The sequence below is a fragment of the Ooceraea biroi genome, chromosome 7 (genome assembly GCF_003672135.1).
Source record: "Ooceraea biroi isolate clonal line C1 chromosome 7, Obir_v5.4, whole genome shotgun sequence".
Taxonomy (NCBI): domain Eukaryota; kingdom Metazoa; phylum Arthropoda; class Insecta; order Hymenoptera; family Formicidae; genus Ooceraea; species Ooceraea biroi.
This window is the reverse complement of record NC_039512.1, coordinates 7,228,028-7,247,039: the sequence shown is the minus strand read 5'-3', so window position 1 is coordinate 7,247,039 and position 19,012 is coordinate 7,228,028. Positions and strand designations below refer to the sequence as shown.

General features: G+C 39.2%; 1 protein-coding gene across 12 annotated transcripts in view; it reads right to left on the bottom strand.

The window, feature by feature from the left end:
- Window positions 1-19,012, bottom strand: part of LOC105282115 (protein abrupt) — a 90,637-nt gene that overhangs the window by 22,384 nt on the left and 49,241 nt on the right. For 2 of the 12 annotated variants that reach the window (XM_020032523.2, XM_020032522.2), the window contains exon 8: window positions 64-2,378. The exons of 7 other annotated variants lie outside the window; for them this stretch is intronic. In XM_020032523.2, coding sequence (XP_019888082.1) covers window positions 1,906-2,378 — 473 coding nt within the window. In that variant the 3' untranslated portion in view covers window positions 64-1,905. Of the gene's footprint in view, window positions 1-63; window positions 2,379-2,586; window positions 5,014-19,012 lie in introns of those variants that run through there. 3 more of the 12 variants (XM_020032526.2, XM_020032524.2, XM_020032525.2) reach the window with 2 other exon arrangements.

Sequence of the window (19,012 nt, the reverse complement as noted above, 5' to 3'; positions counted from 1 at the left end):
ACGTATTTTACAACTTCATATATCATAAGAAATTGCGACAAGAATAAAATATTATACTTTGGATTTCTTTGAATATTCTTTATTGTACAAAGCATTACTTAAATAGTATAGACTTTATTTCGTATGTTTTAGACGTATGTATATATAAGCTAATATCTGCTAAAATAGTGCATATATATATACTCTATACATTACTCATCATACGAGCTGTCAGTCATGAGAAAACAACAATCGATAATAAATAATACTTAACAAAACTTCGCGAAAACGCTTTGCAACTGCTCTGGCGCTCCAGACTGTACATTGACGTAATTTCATATGCATTCCTGCATGAATCTCATTTTGGAAAATATCACGCTAATCACGAATATATTACAGAACTCGTCGCATCCGCTGGCCATTCTCTTTGAGATTCACAACTAACAACTCGTACATCGGCTGAAGAATTATATAAATATACCTCCTCGGGCGTTCATTCGCAATGTATTCTAATGTACACGGTTTCGAACATAATATCTTTCGGGGGCTTTTTATCTAGGGAATACTGATAAAACGTAAGAGTGTAGAAAAATAAGGCTAGGCATCATCGAGCGATCATACTTCTGTGGTCGACGTGTTCAATCGCGATTTTACCTACTCGCACAGATCCGTGTACCTCATGCACTCTCACAACTTTCTCACACGTCACGTTGAACTTCATCGCACTTCGCCAGTCGCTAAAGCAAACGAATCTCTAGAGCGCTTTAGACCGATCGCTCGGTTTCGGCGCGATTGTCGCTACCATTTTTGGCGTGCGCCGTCCATTCTGTCCATTCTACATTCTTAAGACTATATTATTTAACATAAGGCTGGCTTACTCAGCTTAGAGGAACATTGTTTTCTCTTTTAGATACGTAATCTAATCGTTATATCGATGTCGGAATCACTGCGTACGTCGAACACCAGACATCGTTGCGTATATAAGTCGCTTGTTTCTACGGCGTCTACACTTCAGGCTCTACAGGAAATACTGCTTCATCCATTTTATATAAATTCAACTTTATGTATATCTCTTATGTGTACATATACATACATGTACATATATATATGTATATATACACATTCTATATATAATTGCTCTTTATATATTTATAGATTTTTCCTTTGTCGATATAATCTCTGGCGTATGTACAATATGTGCGCTTTCCGTCAGGGATAAACTTTACGGCGGGTGCATGGTATGACAGTTTTAAAATAAATCACTGAAGATAGCTTATTTTACAACTTTGCGTATCTCCGGCTAATCAACTATCGGAATTATACGTCAACGCCACGTACAATACTTTCACACTTTCAGCTAATTTGTGATTGGCATCATCAACACACTCACCAAATTCACTTATGTTTCGATCGTATTATGCAAAATCTAATCTTCATCGAACAGACTCTCTTCCAACGTTCGCGATTTGCCCTCGTGCGGCGATAATAAGCTCAATTTGATGTTAATTTGGTATTTGTTCTTATCGAAAGTACTAATTGAGCAAGCTTAAATTTTCTCGCACTAGAAATGATTGTCGATTGACATCTAAATTGCATAAGTTCGTTAAATATTTGCTCTATTTTCTCACATATAATTACGAACATCATTCTATTACATAGGTAGTAAGTTTTGGTGACAGATAACATAATTTTCGAAAACTTATTTTGGATTTAAATTCTTATCGAATGATTTGTTATGATTAATATATAGTAGTTTCGACAATAATCTCAAGTAGAAGATCCCACTTAAATCTCTCATTACTCATTATCGCCGCACATTTATCGCACGGAGAGTTTCAGAGTCAAAAGGTATCTTTGGCAAAAGCCTCTTGGAATTAAAGATTAAACAGTTTCGTGATCAGAGTTGTACTGATCCTCGTCTGTTCATCAGACGTAAGTCCACCTCAAGGTCTTAATCTGATCCCATTGCACTGGATGCTTCAATCGCATATGGTTTCTGACACTGTTAGGATGGGAGAAGGTTTTGCCGCAAGAAGCAACGGGACAGGTAGGCGAGTCTCTAGGATAGTGATGGTCCAAGTGCGCCCTCATGGTGCTGATGTCTTGTAGCATCCTACAGCAGAGCGGACATCTGTAACCGTGCTGGCGATGATGCTCCCGCAGTAGCCTCTGCTGCCTGTAGTCCGGTTGCCCGCGCTGATACTTGCTAGTTGTCCTAATCGTCATAGTGGCCGTGGTAGAAGACTGATTAATTGGCGGGTCGTCTTCCAGTGACGCCTGATGACGGTGGTGAGGAGGAGGGACGGATAGTGGATGATGATGGCGATGCCGATGATGTTGCTGGTGATGGCTGTGGTGGTGGTGGTAAGCCGCGCCCTCTGCCTCATCAAGCCCGTGATCTGCAACCACCACCACACCAACGTTACCACCAGCCACCACCACCGTAATCCCACCCCGAGCAATACGCGATAATGCTACACGCCCAACCTTGACCCAACGATGTTCAACATTTAAGGGTATTTCCCGTAGCGAGATTACACTCAGCAGTAACTATTTAACTGATATTACACTCAGCATTAACTGATACCAACCAATCGCTAATTGTTATTGATACGGGGCGGAGACCATTTATGTAATTAACATAAGGTGCTTATTCCTCGAATGTAACTGATTGCTAAGCTATTTTAGTTTTAGAAATATCATTATGTATCAATATTAATATATAGAAATATATATCATTATTATATATATATCATTGTAACATATGATATTGAAATATCTATATCGATATTAATAATTGTTTCACAGAACTATGTGTGTACATATACATACATATGTACACACACATCCATACACACATGTTGTACTTTTTCAAATATTTATGATATATATTATGATGTTTTCTGCGATTTAATTAATAATCATTTACATATTCAGAATAATTACAAAATAGTCTCCAATAGTTCAACATGAAAGTGGCATTACATTGTGAAAATACATAGTTTGAATATAGTAGTAAACATCCACATAACAGATAGATATATATAATTGAAATCATGGCAAATGTTGACACATAAATGGGGCTCTTGGAACTCGACTCAAATCAAATTCTACAAAACTTAAAATGCGAAGAACTGTCAAGATTTTTTACTGGATAACGGTTTTTTACTTGAATATGGTTGGAAGGAGTCTGTACCGTGCAAGAGAATAAATCGGTAATTAACATTACCATTTAATCGTGTTCTTTAAATAGGGAAATAAGGATATTCGAATCGAAGATCTCTTTTGTTATGATTGAATTTTTGTTACAATTAAATTTTCGGCGAAAGGTGACGGAGGTGTACTTTTGAAACTGAATTCGCAAATATGCTAATCAATTAGATTCTTGATAAATATTCTGCCACGAGATTATTCATGTGATTATTTAATATTATGCGTTTTGTCAGCTTTCGTATACTCATTCAATTTCGTATACATTCGATTTGACGCATTGTTTTAGGCACACGTCAAAATATAAGATATTCGATTGTATCATTTTGTATCATACTATTTAAATTAGTAATTTACACCATCACTTTTTTGTGTCTTTCTTGTTATTGCGTTTGAGTATGCGTTTCGTTAGCCGTCGTCTCAAAATTAATGAAAACTTGATCTGTAGGTTGTTCGATTAATTTGATACGGTCGGAAGCAATTTTGTCCACCAGAAAGTTTTAATTCTTTGCATCACTTTTATATTGTTTCATTTATGCAATAATAATTCCTATATTTATTTCTATTATATATATATATAGATCAGTGCGTAAGTTCTTGCCGATTTTGCAATTTTTCTTTATTGAAATAAGCGATATACCGATATAAAGATCGATATATCGATATAAATTAATCAAAGTATTTTCCATCATTTTCTGCGACTTTTTCCGGTAACTTTCCGGCAACATACGAATTTCAACATACCACGTTGAAAAAAAGTCATCTTTTGAGGCGATCCATTTATCGAGCCATCGACAAGAATTTATACATCAACCTAATATAAGTCTCCAAAAGTATAAAGGTATCAATAAATCTCTATAATGTCATTAATTAATTTCAAATAGCATACTAAAGCATAATCATAAATCATAATTAGTTATGATGTAAATGAATAATATCCATTATTTTAAACAAAATCATGCATTATATAATATAAATAGAAACAAGAATGAATATCCATTATTTACAGTGAAATATATAGTTTAACCAACTATGAATTATGGATTAAGAGCAATAATATGAAAATTGTAGAGGGAAAATGAAAATCATTCATTTATATTAACATCATTACTATAGGATATACCAAAGTTACAACATGCCTGCGAAAATTATATCAATCAATTTGATCTGTCCTAATTTTAAAAAATCAAAAGATTAGAGACGCATTCAGATACATTCGTTTCACATAAAAGTTACTATAAAATTTAGCGTTTTATCATGAGCAATGCTCTAAACGGAATAAACAAATTTCAAGCGGACAATGGCGATGGAAATCCCGTTATGCTATTTCGAACATCCCTATCAAGCAGATAGCAATCCCCGCGCTTCCGACCGATATCGACTACAATCTTTCGGCAAGTGGTGAAAACGTGATCGCGTCTCGACAACCGGCGGACGACGACGCCAAACGTACTCATGGCAACGAAGACGAGGATGGCGATTGATGCTGTTGCTGCTGGGCAGTTGGATTGTTCATGCTAGGCCTTTGATGTATCCCGTGCGCCTGTAGCTGGTGATTGATCAAGTAATGCTTGGTCTTGCATCGCTTGCCGCATACGTTGCATTGCGGCCACGTGTCTGGCGGTGGCCAGTTCGAGTGGACGTTTTTCACGTGCTGCCGCAGGTTGCTCGGCGACGAGTAGCTACGGCCGCAGTATCGACATAGAGGCCTAGCGTCGTCGTGACGTAGTGCCGTGTAGAGCCTCGCGAAATTCTCCACCGTCTGTGTGGTATCGGTGGCGGCGGCCGCCATCGCGGCCTCCTCCCTCTTCGGCATCGCCGATCCTACAACCAGGACATGCCCGTCAGTTGATACCGTTTCCTTCCTCGCTTTTTCTCTCCCGCCCCTCCCACGATTTCTTTTTCTCTCACTACTGATCTCTCTCTCCCTCTCCATTCTCTCTCATTCTCCATCTTTCCTTCTCTTTCTCTCATTTTCTCATTCTCTTTCTATCTCTCGCTTTCTCGCACACTTTTTCCCTAGCGTGCTCTATCACATGCGCATTCACTCTTATTCTCTTCCTCTCTCTCTTTCTCCTTCTTTCTCTCCCTCATTCTTTGTCTCACTCTCCTTTCGATACCATAATCGCGCTTTCTTTCTCTATTACGCATACAGATTCACATACACGCATACACACATACACGACACATATTCGCACAAATGTACAGAGGCACATACAGTAAACCTTTCGCTCTTTCTTTCTGTCATTCTCCCTTCTCTTCGCTCTGTATCCGAGCACACACACATATAGCCAGTTACACATGATTCCTTTCTCTCCATCTGCCTCACGTTCTCTCTCCTTCTCTCTCGCATTCCGTTTGTCTTTCCTACTCTCTCTCGTTCTCGCTCGTTCCGCACCCTCGGATACACTTTCGCGCCCGATCCATCCGTCTCTCTTCACACCGGCGATCACACAGATATACACGCACACACAGATACACGTACACATTCGCTCTTGCTTCTCTGCTCTTTCATCCTGCTCTAGTGCACACATACTCGAACGCGCATTACTCTCGTACTCTCAGGGCATGCCCGGTTGTAGGATGTTTGGTGTGTTGTTGTTGATGTTGTTGTTGTTCTTGTTGATGTTGTTTCTTATCCAAAATGTAATTCGACGGCTCTAGGCTGAATGAATCGCAATGCATTTCCGTAATCTATCGCTCGTTTGTCCCTCCCGATTTCGGTATCACGTTCATGTGGAGACACGGACAACTTCCAGTTCACGACCGTAATCGAACGCACATTCCGCGCCGTAGCGCACACTCGGTGATACGAGATTTTAGCACAGCTGTTGCCGTCGTTACGCACTTCCGGTATGTCTCACGAATCAGACGGGAAATTTCCAGAATAAATGAAATACAATCACGTTTCATCTAACAGCAAGCATCGTCGCTCACCTTCGTCTTCGTGCATATTAAGTTCTCGAAGAGAGAGAGAGAGAGAGAGAGAGAGAGAGAGAGAGAGAGAGAGAGAGAAAGAGACTAAGAGAGAATCAGAAAGGGAGCTAGAGAAAAAAAACGATAGGGAGCAACTGAAGAAGAAAGAGATAGGGGAAAAGGGAAAGAGTGAGGATGAAGCTGAGAGAAATGGAAGATCCGGGCGAAAGAAAAAGATAAGGAAGAGCTGAAGGGTGGAGCAAGAAGGAGCGAGACAGAGCAAGAGTAAGCGAACTACGTAAGAACCCTCGTATTGATCCACCCTCTACGCCTCGTTACGACTATCTTTCCTACGAATCTCTACGCTTATGCTCCAACTAAGGCGTCTCCCATTTTCGTGCACGTCTCATTACGTAAAAGACAAGTGTATAGAATCACTATGGTATTCAATTCAGAAGAGTAAACACTTTCCCTTGCAATCATCGTTATATTTCATTTTCAGTCTTTTGAAAAACTCGTCTGGTTATTAGTAATTATTGATAATTTAAGTATCATGATAAGTAACTTCGTGTCTTTCTCCTCTGCTAAGAAAAAAATCATTCCTACCTTCTTAAGAACAGCCAATTGTCTGCAAATCTAGTCAAGTCATAACTTTTCGGGTAATCAAATTTCAAAAATGCGAGAATAGTCGTGGAATAACGCTCGAACAAAATACTATTTCTATCCTAACAATGATTTATTTTCAATAACATAGAGGAAAAATGTTTTCCAACACACTAGTAAAACTAACTCTGAAGCAAAATTGGATTTGCCATATTTGTATGACCGTACTATTCTGAAAATTGACTTTCGTTGGCCAAATCCAGTGTGAAGCAACGTGTAAAGGAGGAAGACAGTACGTAGACTGCTCTCTGATTTATGGTGGACGACAAACCAATTTATTAGAATTACAGAGTCGCGTACATATAACGCGAACCGCGGGAAACCGTACTCTGTGATGATTTATGTATCAATCGAGCTACACCAGAAATCGGGTAGAATTAAGGTCATATCGCTTCTAAAACATTAAGCTTGGTTCTCTTCTCATTTTCTATCATCTTTTATTATTCAGTAGAATTTTCAAATCCAATATATCCGTAACTTATATAAATGCAAATGTGAAACATTTCCGGATTATTATTTAATATTTTTCCACAAGTATTAAAAATTTAAGTAAATCTTAAATAAAATAATTTAAATAACAAAATTTCATTAAATTTATTAGTTATAAAACTCATAAATCCATACCTTAAGCTTATTTAAGCAAATATTCTTAAAATAATCAATTTACTTGTTTGCTACATTCTTAATGACCAAAATTGCATCTCATTAGATTTGAGACATTCACAAATGTCGCATAACCATTTCTTTCATGAAACATGTTCAAGTAAAACAGTGATTGGTCAAAGAATCTTAAAAGTTCAAGTTCGATCAATCAGGACGAAAGGTATACGTGTCCAGCTGATTACAACCAACCTCTGAGCAGATCAGACGGAAGAAAATGATAGAAACATGTGAGATGTGGGGTGCGGAAAAAAACGATGGACGGAAAGACAAAATACGGAGGGTTAGATAGGGGAAGCGAGGAACGGAGAAGTGAGAAAGGTAACCAAAGGGGATAAGTGGAATGATGAAGGACCATGGAAATAAGAAAAGATGCTAAGAGATTTAAAGAAGATAAACGAAGGGACGCGATTTCTTTCGAGAAATTCTTTCGAAAACGAAATTACCTCCAGAGAAAATGTAAAAAGTTTCACGGAGCAGCTGAAGAGATAAAAATTTCCTTTTCCACTTAACCTATTTTTTAAAACGAGTAAAGTGAAAGATATTTTAATTTTGTTAGAGGAAAGATATATAAAATGTATATAAATGTTGGGTTTCTAAATGTCTCTCAATATACCGAATTAAGGATATGGAGTAAGATATTACGGAGAGACAAAACTAGGTTTCACTATTTCCGTTATAGTGTAATATTAGAAAAACACTCGATCTCTCTGTCTCTCATAATATAAAAATTTAATTTATCATAACTATATTAAGATTTAATCATCTTTATTACGGAATATTCCCAATATATACGAAGAGCAAATTATATCTTTCCAAAATAATTTTGATCTGGTATTGAAAAAATTATAGAAAACATAATTAAAATCGTAAATATTTTTCAACAATAGCAATTCTGATATTCGTCCAATTATTCTTATCATTAAAATTCGATACTCGAGCAATTAGAGAACGGATCGTGAAACCCTTATCGCCCCGCGACTAAACACCCTATCCCGGATATGGGAAGACGGTTGAAGATGGCTAAAGACAGTCCACTAGGAAACTCCTCCGAGAGAGAAGATGAAATACGAGAAGATGATACAGTGATCATCGAGGTTTTCGCAAAGAACTTCAAGGAGGACGAAGATGTGCGGACGATGGAGGGGACGCCAATGTTGTCGACAGAGAAGGAGATTCGGTAGCAAGCCAGGATGATTGCGCCAGTCCATTAGTGGCGTCGCTCCGACGAATTGCGCTGCATTAACGAGGACCTGCTCCTCGAGGAGCAGTCAGCACGCTGATTGGCCGAAGGGAGCCTGAAGATCGATGTCTTCGGGTTTCCGGGAAAGTCCTTCCGCGTCTGCTTCGCATTACCGCAGGGGCGAGCAACTCGAAAACGTCGATCTCGTCGAGGAAAGAGAAAGATAGAGAGAGACAGATGGGGATCAATAGGTGGCAGTGCAATTCCTATTCCTGTAAGTATTACTGAAATGAGAAACGAGCACCAATGTGCTACACCGAAATCTGATTCGATGTTACGGCAACAGAGTGCGAAATAACCATCAGCAGTTTTCCACAGTATCCCGCAAAAACTAATCACTGGAAGAGTTTGGATCTTATAATAAATCTTGTTTAAACCTTTGCGCGCATTGTTAATCTGATGAGCTTCTTATGAATAATGTGGAGTAAGACGAATCAAATATTCATCATCAGTTTTTCGAAAAATCTCATAAAATTTGCTTTATGGTCCATAATGTCCGCCAAGCCAGTTTAATGCTTTATTGCTCGCTATAGGACTATGGTCACACCTGGCTTATGGCATCAGCGTTGTTAACGATTGGTTACATCAGCGTTCAGCGCGGCTTATGACAGGCGGTTTGATATATGATAGCCGTTAAATAGGAGAGAGAGAGAGAGAGAGAGCAAAGGAGAGAAATCCGAGGGGGTGAAAAAGTTTAATTTAGATAGCCGACATGGTTGCCTGCTAGCTTTGCCCTTTCCCTCAATGCGATCAAAATTTTTTACTTTTACTCCGGGGGTGAAAAAAGCAAAAAAATATATCGCGCAATACCGATGAGGGTACTTTTATTCAAGTTCCGCTCTTTCGCGTTTTCTCTTGTTCTATACCGAGAATATAAAGAGTACAGTATGTTATATCGTGTCACACATTTGAGCTGCACTTTTATAATTAAGACATTTAAATTAATATTAATTAAGACATTTAAATCTCTTTAATTTTTCTTTAAATTTTTCCGATAATATACAAAATAATTTTTTACACAACAGATGCCTTCCAAAGGTTCCAAAGATAATGCAAAAAAATTTGGGGATATCCTCTTTAAAAGTTTTTCTTTAGAGTACTTTATAAGGCAGACTGAATAGGATGAGTTGCTTTCCTACAATTGAAAAACCATGTCTTCCATCGAAAGTTTTTCCCCAACTATTGGGATGCGATGTATCGAGCGTCGTGCGTGACACGCACATGTATTATACACAAGACATTTAAGTGGGAAGGAAAAAGACGATTTCGCGTAGTTGAAACGACTTTCGTGCCGGATTTGCTAAAAGGAGGGTTGGTATGAAGCAACTGGATAGCCGGAGCTGCCTGGATGAAACTGAGATTGCTTGACAATGGCGGCAATAACACAGAGAATACAGAACTATATAGACATAAACCGAGAGAAACATGGATAAGATCGGCATAAAGATAACCGAAATAAAAACTTGCTTCTCTTGTAAAGAATAAAAAAAGGGTTTGATTTTTTCGGAATTTTGTGTGCAATTCGAGATAAACGTATCTAATAACGAAGCCAACAATTTCAATTAAAAGAGAATGAAAAAATTTTTATTGTCAAATTTGCATTCCTATTGAAAACGAAAAATGATTTTGCATTTCGAGATAGATGTGTTATGTGTAATTCGAGATAAACGTATCTAATAACGATTTAAGCCAAACAATTTCAATTAAAAGAAAATAATGAAAAAATTTTTATTATTGCCAAGTTTGCATTTCGAGATATATTGGTAACTATTTTAGATAACATTTTAAATTTAAAATTCGTACTTTAAAGATAATGGAATCTATTTATGCTATACAAAATATATTTATGGAATGTAAGTAGCAAGATTGTTATCTAGCGGCACACATGTTTAGAGATATATATAAAAAGAAAGATATATATAAGACAATAAGAGATTGGAACGAACACGTGATACGGAATTGTACGGATAGAAGGTACGAAGGAAGGGTAAGAAAAAGTATTGGAAGACGTTGAAGGGGATGGATATCGCTGTGCGTGACGCGCGTGTGTAAGACGTGAGTGCGCGCGTTCCAGGCACGTTAGAAGAAAATAAAGGGTGGATTTACGTATTCGGAGTGAATTTCGCCTTAGGAGATTGCCGACCAGAACCGCATGGGACAATAGAACCTCGTAAAAGCTTCGAAGGAAAAAACTGCGAATATATTTGAAATCGCATAGAAATGCATAGAATAAAAATCTCAGAAGAAGAAAACTGGATATCGAGACAAAGAATACAACAAAATACAAAAGTCTGCAAAATAACTATCAATATTGAAAAATGTTAAGAGAAAACTTCGTAAAAAGAAACATCAATAAAAGAATATCATTTGTATAATATGTAAATTATATGCATAATAATTTATAAAATTGTCCTTAGACATATAACGATAGCTTGGGTTCCGGTCGAACTCGTAAAAAAAAACTCGAATCATATCGGCGATTGCCGAAAGAAATGATATCTGTAACGCGCGTGACATGCGTGCGTTAAGCGGCGAGTGCGTGAGACTCGGGCATGTTAGGAAAAAAAGTAGAGGGTGAATTGACGTAGTTGAAATGACTTTGGTCCGCGAAGGGAGCGGTGAAGGAGAAACGGGGGATAGGGGTAGGCGTTTGGGCGATCGGAGGTACCACCGAAGAAGCTTAGGGTGGTTGGCGGCGGCGATGGCGGCGGTGGTGGCGGTGGCGACGACGATGGTGGTGGTTGAGTGGTGGCGAGAGGTGGATGCCGGGGGCAAGTGAGGGCAGATCAATGCGGACATGTGCGGGAAATTGCACAGGGATCGATCCCAGGACCCTCGGGGGAAGCGCGGCCTCTGTGTTTTTCTCTGTCACTCCCTCTCTCGTACCCCCTATATACCCTCTCTGCCTCCGTCTGCTCTGTCTCTCATTTCGCTTCTCTTCGCGTCCCCGGTTTCCTAACCCTCTCTTTCTTTCGCTCTTCTCACTCTTTCGTGCGGGTTATATCTCGCTTTCTCCTAAACTGCCTTCCCCTGACTGACGGATGCGTCGTTTACTGGTATCATTGATGATCCTTCAACGATTGACAATTTTGAATTTTTAGATATAACGCTTTCTTCGGTGGATGATTCGATTGAAATGCTACTTATATTTAAATTTATATTTAGTTTTGAATAGAATATTACTAGAAACTTCTAGACACAACATGTTATATATATTATGTTATATATATCACTAGGCATTTGAAAAGTACCATCAAATATTGCATTGCCAAATAAGGCAAGATTTAAGACAAATCAATGACTGAAGCGAAACTAGAATATAAAGTAGCATGTTACTTGTGTCCAATGCTTCTAAGAAATATATTTGGATTTGTGCTTAATCTTCATTATTCCTGTGTTCGCATGTGTGCGTTCCATATTTATGAAAAAATAAAATAAATGAATATATCTATTTCGTACTTAGGTTCAAACCAATAAAATTTTTTAAAACAATTTTAGAAAAAGCTGATAACAAGTAAATTAAGATTATTTATAGAATTAATATAATGTTAAAATCAAACTTTAAATTTATTTTTAATTTTGTTGCAACAATTTTTTTAATCTAAGCGATTCAACTGTCAATACTCTAAAAATGTTAATTTTCCGTTTATAGAAATGTGCCTATAGCATCGTTTTGAAAACGACTTTTGAAAGACACTATTCTCGCTCCGAAAGTTTCTTTCAGTAAACGTTTCAAAATGTTCTCAGAAGGCATGTTAAATGATTTCCGTTGTACAGATACTGACACTAAAAAAAACTACCATTTACTTGTCTCATAAATTTGCAAGAAGCTATTAAAAGACATTTCGAAGTTTTTTTCCTTATAGTCATCCTACAACTGCAACGGTAACTTGAAAAATGTACTACAGTTTCAGGTAAGAAAGCTGAACAAAAAAATAAAATGAAAGAAAAGAAGAAAATAGAAAATATTACGTTAAAGATTTAGTGAGAGAAAGGTTTGATGTATTATGTCAACGGCAGAAAGTTTGTAACTTTTTTAGTAAAATTTAAACGCAAAACTTTATATTAAGAATTTGCGTTTGAATTTTGTTAAAAAGATACGGACATGTCAAAAAAATTCAGACATGTACTACAGACATGTGCACTATTGATTAAGCTATAAAATCATAGAATAAATTCAAATAATACTAAATAGAAAAACACGGAAGCTAGATGCAAAATCTGCAATAAAACTTGTCGGATGCAGCACTGAACCATAAACACATAAACGTCCTGAGAATAAAGTAAGCCGTAAATAATCCTGAAAGTAAGGAGCCTTTCAAGAAATTTTGAAAATCCTTCCAATTTCAAAGAACGTCAGTGTCAAAGCGACAATGTAACTGGACACGTCACCGCATTTTCTTCAAAGTTTCACAAACGGTTGTGGTGCGTGAAACGGCGCACATTTCTTATGGATGCAGCATCCGTGCGGCGCTTCCCCGTGAAGATTGATTAAACCGTCGTCCATGTGAGGTATATTAAAGACGTGACCCGACATAAAGGATCCTTGTTCTCGGTTCCCGTCTACCTCGCTCGCTTTCTTCTATAACCACATTGATTTTCCACTCATCCCGCGATTCATATCTCACCCACCACCCGTCCGCTAATTTTCCCTTCGCAAACTCTCTGAGAGAAAGAGAGAGTAGCAATCACCAGGCGGATGTCCGCGTTTTCCTCGACGTCTTCTTATCGACACCCGGGCGTCGCGATAGAGGCCGTGCAGTCGCTGTTTACTCGTGAGTAATCCGCGAACGAGAGCTCGACCGAGTGCTCGAAAGCTTTGCAAGTTTGATTGAATCCCGGCAGCGAGAACGCCGTCGGCATCAGAAAATGGACAAGTTCCTAGCTGCAGAGTTCGTCCTTCGTGGGATTTATTCTTTTTTTCCTTTTCTTTTTTGTTTTCCCGATGCAAGTTGACGGATATCGCGAACAGAGTGCTGTTTCAGTCAGCACAATTGGCTGCAACTTTTGTATCTCCAATGGGAAGAACATCCGCGGATTGTGAACAAATCGAGAAACATTATAACTGCTATAAACATATTTCGCGACCTCGAATCAGTAAAGCAGACAATGAATAATAGAAAAACAAATAAGCGTGCAATATATTTTTATGAGATATTTTGTTAATTATATTTTATAATTATATTTTATTATATTATTTTATATAACGCCATTTGTGACATTATTCAAATTCTGAATAACGCGCACGCGAAGGTTTGGAAAATATATGCATGCTAGTCATAATGCAATTTGTATTCTTTAATTATTGTTATAAGCGCGTTTTTTTGACGCAAATATTCATTTATAATATTCATTTATAAATATTATTAATTTGTTTAAGAGCATGTGCTTTTTTCAAGTAAAAGCACATGCGGGCTTTTTCTCGTTGATGAGATTTCACCTTTGATGTTCGTCGTTTTTATTGCGTTAAGTGAATTTCGTAGGTAATTTTTTTCTGGCCGGTCGCGCCACGTTTGCTGCGCTGTTGCAGCGTCCGTAAAATGCGTCCTCGTTTTTCGTTCATATCGATGGGGATCGATAGGATAGGGAGACTAAAGCTGAGTATCCGTGACGACGATTTCGGGCGCGCAATGGGACTATAAAATCGAATGCGCGTCATGTTTCTCTCTACCGTTTTTTCTGCATCGACACATAAAGCTACCACAATATTTTCTGAAATTTCATGCTGGACCAATAAAAGTCAAGTATTTTTCGTGATAATAATAACAATTGTATTTATAATAACTGTCATGACAATTTTAATCTATATCACTGGAATTGTGCATCTGACAGTGCTTTATTCGTGCTTCGCAAATATTTTAAACACATAATGCACTCAAATGAAACGAAAACACCATATTTCATATTAAAAAATCGATCTATTTGTCCAACGGTGTCGCAATGACTAATGCGAAAAAGAATTGCAATTGCTATTTGTCCGGAGAACGCAATAATATACAGTAAACCACCCACCCTTCTCTTCCTCCCTGCACGGAGTGACAGCATGTGGATCTCGGGAAAGCGAAGAAAGGGGGAACACAGGACATTACGGCGGCAAGAGACGAAATGGGCGACGGGATAAGGTCGGGTGACGGAAGGATACCGAAGGGCAGACAGATAGGAGAAGCGCAACTACAGGGTGGGCGGCGGGGAAAGAGGAGAGATACAAACAGTTCGACGTGACACCGTGCATTCGTCTCGTTGCTCTGCTTATCGCGCAAGAACCTCATTTTTATCCTTCCCGCGATGTCCTCCAGCGTTCTCCGCCTCCTACAGGCCATGCGTAAGACCACCTACGTAAATCCTATCTGCCATCCCTAACGTCCCGGAATATATCTGATGGCATCGCCACTCCCAAAGTGGGCCACTACATCCAATCTCGTCCTATTTCCGGTCCTCTTCTTTCCACCACTGATCTTTGTTTTCCAACTATAATGTTTCAAGAGTTCGACTAGACTAGAAATTATAACGAGTTCATCGTGAGAAGTTTTCCTGTTTCTTTGAATATTCGTCCTCGAAATCTTTTCAACGCCAAAGAATATAATTTAATAATTGTATAATAATGGCCAATGATAATTGAAAAAATAAGTAATAAATTATTAATATAATGCAAGAAATAAGAGATATACATATAATACATAAACAGAAATATTTTTGTCTATCTACTATGTAACATAGCATAATAATTTAAGAATGCCATGTTCCGGATATCGATTTCGATTTTCCATTTAACGCTGAACTTCAGATAATTGTCATTCTTTCTTTTCTCCCCTTTTTCTCGCACGAAAATACTCTAACAAAATCTAGATTCGGCCGGACATCTGCGGGATACGGGTAGTCAACAAAGATTAAGAAAGCAGCACACGTAGAGGAAAATCTTCCCTTCTACGGCCCTCAGTCCATGTGCTACGCGAACCTTCCGCACATGTATACGCACACGATGCCAACAACGCAGACCAAGATCGCCGGTGAGCAACGGTGTATGCGCGCTGAAGCAATAACTGTGTGTTTGTCTCTGTCACACCGAGATTCACGTGCGATCCTTCTCCCTTTCATGTCATACGTATCGAGGGATATTGCGCAGGACGTCGTACCAGCGGTGGTCAAACGCTGGTAAAGCCATGGCGCCCTTTGTCGAGGGAGCTCGCCAAGACTGATAAGATCTGACCAAGCCCGGTCGAAACGAAGTTATCCGGATCGGATCCGGGTGATAGATGACTCTAATCTGCCGAGAGTGCGCGATCGAAAGTCGACCTTGCAGCAGATCCGAAGAACACGGATCCGTAGTAGGCTGCTGGAATCCAGCACGAGAGATTGAGATAAGGACCAACGCAAAAAAGACATAAGTCACGCTGACACGTAATTTCGGCGAGAGGAATGATAGGCGTAATTGTACCCCGAATGTCACAGCCACGTTGAAAACGGACTTTTAGATTAGAAGCTAAACGGAGTTCTATCACGTTTCTGACCAAATTTTTGCAAGGTTTTTCCAAAATCATTAAAACACAAGATATTATTTGCGAACAAGTAGACACAGAAAGTCAAAAGTGATAAATCGAAATAAAAATGAATCAAGAAATCTAAATGTAGAATATCGTAATCTCGAAATTCACAATCTTATTTTTTACTGGATTTTAGTTAGATTCTGCGGTGGATTTAAAACGGATTTTTCGCACGTTAGATTGTAGTTTTGCGAGTAACGGTAGTTTCCGCCACGAGCCATTGGGTCGGAAAGATTGCAATTTGATCGAAAGCCACAATACTGGAAGAACGTTGTAGCCTCCGGGTAATTCCCCAGCAAGGTTTTTTCGCCAAAATAACGCGTGTAATATTTGTGCACCCGAGGCACATTTGTTGCTGTTATCCATCATTCGATGAGCATTAAACCGTATTCGCTTACCAAACCGAAATTTTTAATTCTCATGCAACTCTAAAAAAAGAATTACGTACATTATCAATATTTTTTACGATTTTACGACGTTTTCCTCAATTGACACATTGACAAATTGCATGCCTACTAACAAGTTTCGGTACTTGCGATTTATCAAGTAGAAAGTTACCGGAAAAGCAAGCATAAGGGTTAAGAAGAGCGAAACTACTCCTACCAAAGTACCATTCAACCAAAACCTTCGCGAAGTCTCATCTCGAAGCTTCGGGAACTACCGCATCACTTCCAAAGTACCCAGAAGTACCCGTAAACGGCAATCATCAATCACAGCCGCAAGAATCATGCGGGTAACGGCGCAACCCCGTGAGACTGATCCTGTCTATCGCTTTCTCCCGCATCGAGCCTCATGTCACTGGGTTACCGCGCGGTCCCGAAACGGAAGCGGATCCCCGGCCGCACCCAGACGGTAGAGTATCATCGGTGAGTGCTTTTAGACGAGGCCGCACTTGTAGACGATGGAGCTTTACGCCGAAGGAGAACATGACGGAACGGGGGGAGGAAGGGCGCTTGAAGTAAGAAGAACGTGAGCGGACGGGTGGTGGGAAAGGAAGGGGGAGGATGGAGGTAAGCCGGGGGTTGCCGGGAACAAATGCGAAGCCCTGCCTCCATTTACGGGGGTTGCGAGCGACGGGAGTTGGCACGAGGCAAGAGATGGAAGAAATTCGTGGAAACACCGCAGAATTGGATAAGCCGACGGGGTTTGTTTTGTCAGGGGTTCGCAACACAAGTTGGCAGCGTGGCATTGCGTGGTCGGTGGTCATAGGCCCGACCATCGCGTGTCCCGGAGAACTTCCTCCCGTTCGCGTTCGTTCGGTCGCTTGCTTCGGTCTACGCGGAAATCGGCAATCTGCTAACCCGAGACAGCCGCTCGCGCCGTTAACAAGCGCCCCCGGATCGATGCTCGGTCGAAATGGCTTTGTTATTTAAATTAATATTTCTTCGGGACGCATATTTTTCGCAAACGACTAAATTAATTCCCTCTCTCCCCATGCTAGTTTCCGCCACTGGTGTCTTTTAGGAGATCTCATTCTTGTTATTCGGCGACTGCACAATGTGAATTTAGAATTATTGATTTAATACTGTTTGACAGAATTGTCTTAGATTTTGCATTGCATTACGAAGAATACATCGATAACTCGATACATTCTAAGAATATTTTCTATAATGTATGTGAGAAGCGAGGTATAATATGATTGCTCTTACTTGTCCTAATAAAAAATATGCATCTTTTAATTTTTTGATTTCTTAATAAAAATAATTTAAAAGATATTTACTATTAGACATCATTTAATTACTATTTTTTATTCTATTCCACCGTATTTGTCACGTTCAAAATCACAGTAAAGTAAGCGGCTGCAATTTGTTTCTTCAGATATTCGTTCTGCGATACGATTCACCAGTCTCATTTCCTATCGCAGCGAAAGTGCGGAAGGAGACGGGTCCTTACGCGAAGTATTGTCGGGAGGAGACCGATGGCGATCGAAAGCCCAACAATGAAATTGCGATTATCATCCGAGCAGGGTTGCTTGCCCTCATCAAACCCTATATACGCGAGGGCGAATCGAATGGTATGGAACACGACGAGAGACAGGGAGAGAAAGACAGAAAGAGGGTACCGAGAGGGTGAGGGGTGGGATTGGCACCAGGCGGAGGAGGAAGATAGAGTTAGAGGAATGAGCGGGAGGTACTAGGTGCTGTTTGTTGAATCCTCGAGATCAATACGACGAACCCTATCTCTTTCTCCCTCGTAATATTCCGGACGATAGCGTGCGTGACACACGTACATGTTCATGTTCCCGATATACATCATTCGAGAGACGAAGTGATGCTGCATCGATTTATTCGGGATTTCCCACCAAAGTGTTGCCAACCAAGGTGTGTTTCGACAAGAGATGGAAACAGAAATTGCCTACGCACGAATCGTCCGATTGTGCATTTCCATTTTTTGTCTATGAAATTAAATTGACATCATCAATGATAAACGAGAGAAATCTCGTGATTAATTATAGGATCGTCACGTTGCGTACATCAGTCATGCCGGCCGTGATATATTGCTACCACGAGATTGCAACAAGTATCGTAGCTTCATTTCTGATAACTATGTAAAATAATTTTGCAAGGTTCTATTTCAAATTATCTAAATGGAAATCTCATATTTCTCAAGAATTGAGAAAAAAATACGTAGTCAAATTATATGAATGTTTTTATGTTACGATTGAACTGTTCTTGAAAATTTCCGTCTAAACTGCTCGATCGAGCTCATTGATGTATGTTTCATATATAAAAGCTCAAAAGCCCTTCCACACAGAAAAGACGCGCGGAAGACGAAATTAATCACGATAGCTCTCTTCAAG